Consider the following 4266-nt stretch of genomic DNA (forward strand, 5'->3'; position numbering starts at 1 on the left):
AGAAAAGAAAAGAAGAGATAAAGAAAGGGAAGGGAAGGGAAGGGAAGGAAAGGGAAGGGAAGGGAAGGAAGAAGAGAAAGAAGAACTTTTAGACTCTATTCTTTATTCCACTCATAAAATATTACGCCCTGGCATCGCTCAGTGGTATACAAAACACGTGTTTACAGAATGATGTATTTAAAAAATCACATGTTAATGAAAAGTAGCCGCCTCCCGCCCGTTCCCAGAAGAAAGGACGAAGCTTTGGGCTCTTCCAGGAGGATTTGAGGAATGTGGGGCTTTGGGGAAGCGGCGGCCGCTCGCAGGCCCGGTCTGGCGCTGCCACCCAGTGGCCATTGCTGGTACTGCACCGGCCCCGCGCCCGGCCGGACCCCCGCGGCTCCCGGGGAAGATTTTGGGAACCCCCAGCCCTGAGAAAGCCTCGGCGACCCGGGGGATGCCCAGCTCCCACCAGAGCACAAGAACGCGAAATTAAGCAGAACTGATTCAAAGTTTGTCCCTAAGATTGCCCTAATGACGCAAAAAATTAAAAAGGTTGCGGAGAGAGGCGCAAAGGAGGACCCACCCCCCCGTTCTTGTCTCCAGACCTCTTTGCGCACCTCCCGTGGAAAGGTCTGGAGCCTGCACAGGACTGGCCTCTATGGAGGACCAGGTCTGAGAGCCACAGGTACATTTCTGTACAGACAGGTGATGTGTTTAAGTACCAAAACATCCTGAAACACCAAGCTCCTGCTATTTGTAGTGCTCTGGGATGGCAACTGGACCCTACAGGACAGGCAACCTCACGGTCCTTCCGTGGAGTAACTAATTCCATTAGGGTAGTTAATGCACCTTTTGTGTCTGATGGTGTAGGTATCAGCAGTGCTGAGCTAACTTTGGACTTGACGATCTTAATAGTCTTTTCCAACCTAAATTCTATGACTTTGTGATGGGATATGTGAGGGCTGCATATACAGTGAAGTCCATGCTTGCTTTGTGGTCACCTGCACATTCTGTGAAACTGAAGCTTTCCTTCTTGAGAAGCCTCCATGATGCATCTGATCGAAAACAGTTTCTGAGTCCTCAGAAAAAGGCAACAGAGGTGGAAAATTCTCACTAAACACAACTGTGCAGTTTACAGGTTTACTTTGGTCTTGGCAGGATGTTCCTGGAACATGTAATCTAAATTTTGTTCCAAACCTTTAATACCTGGAAACTGAGAAGTTTTCTTAATTCTTCCTCTTTGTTCTAAATTCCTCCAACTACCCCCATGCAAGTTCTTAATTTTTGCTATTTCGTCTTCTTGATGGTTTAATTAATGACAAAATTCATGTGCAAGAATTCAAAAACCTGATCTGAGTTTCTTCAAACAGTCACCCTCATACTTTAAAAAATGACATTTCTGTTGTTTGCAGTGAGAAGATAATCTGCTCTTGTTAGGACATGACCTCCAGGACTTGTCTTCAGATACAGACAAATATTTCTTTGACACCAATTCTGCCACCCTCTTCTTTTCCTTTAATTTTTTAACCTTTATCAATATATTGTATCTTGATGTTTCCATCCAATCTGATGATGCTTCATTTTCTGTCTGGCTCTTGATTTATCATTCCACTGGTTAATTTCTAATCCAATGGTTAGAGAGACATCATTTTTCAATGCAGGTTCATGGTGACCCCCACTTAATCTCTGCCTACATTCTGCATTATCACTTGAAAACATCAAACTAAATCTAACAAAGACATTTTAGAGCTCTGGAATCCCTTTCTGTCCCTGCTTCAATCAAAGGGAAGCACCTCAGTTGTCCTAAATGGGGTTGTGCTGAGTTACATCATTCTTAAATATTTATTCTTGTATTTGAGAAATACAAGAGATGTTTTAGGGTGAGAAAGGAGAGTGGCTTTCAAAAACTTTTCTGGAGCGGGTGGGTGGTTGGAAAGAAATTAAAACAATCAAAAAGAAAACAGAGCCCAGAAACTTTTAGGTGTGCATATCCCTTGAAGGCATCTTTTCCCAATTTACATCTCCAAACCTGCCATTCCTGACTTCAGCCTCAGTGAAGAATTTCCACTCCTCATCTTTCAGGTACATTATCAATCTCTCCTGTACATTATTGATTTCATTTACAAAGCCGGGCTAAAATGATGACTAATGATTCAACATACTTGAAAATATTTTATCTACTAATGAAAACATCACAAAAACTTCTGCCTCAGTAAATATAGCATGAAGTGGTAAAAGGGAAAAGCAGCAATTGCTAAATTTAACATCTTTACCACAAAACAAATTAAAAAAAGGACAAAAAATGAAGATAAATCTACCTGTGGAAGATTAAACAAACCATGATAAAGAATTCCATCAGGCACTTTCAATTTATGAATTACCTTTTACAACACAAACTCACTGCTGGAATGACCAGCAATGGGGATTACTGAGATTGTTCCTTACCTGACTTGTTCTTGCACTCGATGTCGTAGCCAGTAATGGGGCTGTTGCCGTCGAAGCCCATGGTCCACCGGAGGGCGATGCTCCGAGCTCTCACCTCGCGGATCTCTATCTCGGGGGGGTCGGGGGGTTCTGGGCAAACACACACACACAGCTCTGCTCAGAACAGACCCCATCCTCTTAACAGTGTCACACCAACCAGCGTGGCACTGGCTCAGCCTTCCTGGCATTTCTCTGGGCACTCACTGGGACCCTGATCCTGTTAATTACCTGCTGGAAGCACTCAACACTTTTCAGTTCAGAGTCACTGGTGTCATCTTGAATACTGGCTCCTCTTTAACATTCTTGGTTGCATTTCCTTAAAATCCCTCCAGCTCGCACTTTCATTCCAGGAAAGATGTTTTACCCCAAACACCACCTTTCACTGATACTGCTATCAGTGATTTTACACAAAACATGATCGTAGAAATATGAGTACTAAACTCAAAAGTGCTAAATTTGGTGGGGAGAGGGAGTAAAATTTCTATCTCTTTGAGTGTGTTTAAAAGTCTTAGTTCAATAACAGAATAATTTGATAAAATCACTCTAAAAGCCTCTTTCTGCCTCTAAAGATAACGTTATAAATAACCAGCACTTAGACCCATTCTAATGTCCCTTTAAATTGTCATGGCAGCTTCGATGAGCAGTGGTGGAGCTGCGAACATGTCCCCAAACTCCACCTGAATTTTTCAACAGGGCTGCCCTAGGTATCCACTGGAATTTGCTGCTACTTAGAATCCAGGGCACTGAGAGCCAAATCTGCAAGTTGTAGGAATTTGCTGTGTGCAGGCTCGGAGAGGCACAGGAGGAAGCAGCACCACACGGGAACGAGCAGTGGCCAGTGGCTGAGTCCTGCCCGTGCCCTGCAACTCAAATATTGTCACCTTTCCAAGACTTGCTGTTTCTGCCCTGTGGAAGGGGAACCCCAGCTCCAGGCAACATAAATTCCTAGAATTTGGATCATGCAAACTGCTCACAATTTATTTTGACTGATTAAACATGAAATATTTTGCTTGAAGTTCCACAGTAGGTTTAATGTTTCTCTAGAGATTAAGTAAGATCACTTTTGCTTTATTTCAGACCTGGGTTTGAAGCACATTTGTTCTTTAAAATCAAATGCAACCTGCTCTCCCTCAATCCTCCATATCCACAGTCCTCACTGAAGATACTGGTTTTAAGTATCCTTCCCAATTGTCAACTACTGTAATTAAGAAAAAAAATCTAATTAATTCTTGCACATCTAGAAAGACTCAAGCTTATCTTTTATTTTGATTTAATTTGTGATGCTGGAAAAGGAAAGACTGAAAATTTTAATGCAGCTGCTCATTTCTTTGACAATGAGGAACACAATTAGGAATCTGAACCTCCCTCCCCCCAACAGATTTCTACACTTCCTGTCCTACAATAGCTGTGGGTTTTTTTCCTTGTGTTGTCCTCTCCCTACCTTGCACAGTGAGCTGAATTATTCCACGATCCTCCCCATAAGAATTGATGGCATGGCAGGAAAAGAAGCCAGAATCTTCACGCACAGTTGGCAGAATCTATAGGAGGTTGGAAAAGAAGTGATGGATTGAACAGCACGCAGAGAAAATAAACCAACAGCTTGTCTGTGTGGCTCAAGAAAAATCGTGCAGACTGTTCTCCTCGACAGCAATAAATAGATATTGCAGGTTACACACATCCATTTGCATAGGAAAACTTCCAAAATACTGAGATTATCAAAGCCAGCAGCACCTGGGCTGAGGACACAGGCTACCAGCTCTACATGTGTAGTCAGGAGCTGGAGCTCCACCTATTCCTGCT

At 42.9% G+C, this 4266-nt stretch overlaps 1 protein-coding gene across 1 annotated transcript in view; it reads right to left on the reverse strand.

The window, feature by feature from the left end:
* Positions 1-4266, reverse strand: part of DSCAM (DS cell adhesion molecule) — a 445083-nt gene that overhangs the window by 102085 nt on the left and 338732 nt on the right. Inside the window, exons 13-14 of the mRNA XM_017736327.1 lie at positions 3908-4004; positions 2409-2556 (exon numbers count right to left, since the gene is read on the reverse strand). Of these exons, the coding sequence (XP_017591816.1) occupies positions 2409-2556; positions 3908-4004 (245 nt within the window). The remainder of the gene's footprint in view (positions 1-2408; positions 2557-3907; positions 4005-4266) is intronic.

This window comes from Corvus brachyrhynchos, unplaced genomic scaffold (assembly GCF_000691975.1).
Source record: "Corvus brachyrhynchos isolate BGI_N302 unplaced genomic scaffold, ASM69197v1 scaffold434, whole genome shotgun sequence".
Classification (NCBI taxonomy): Eukaryota; Metazoa; Chordata; class Aves; order Passeriformes; family Corvidae; genus Corvus; species Corvus brachyrhynchos.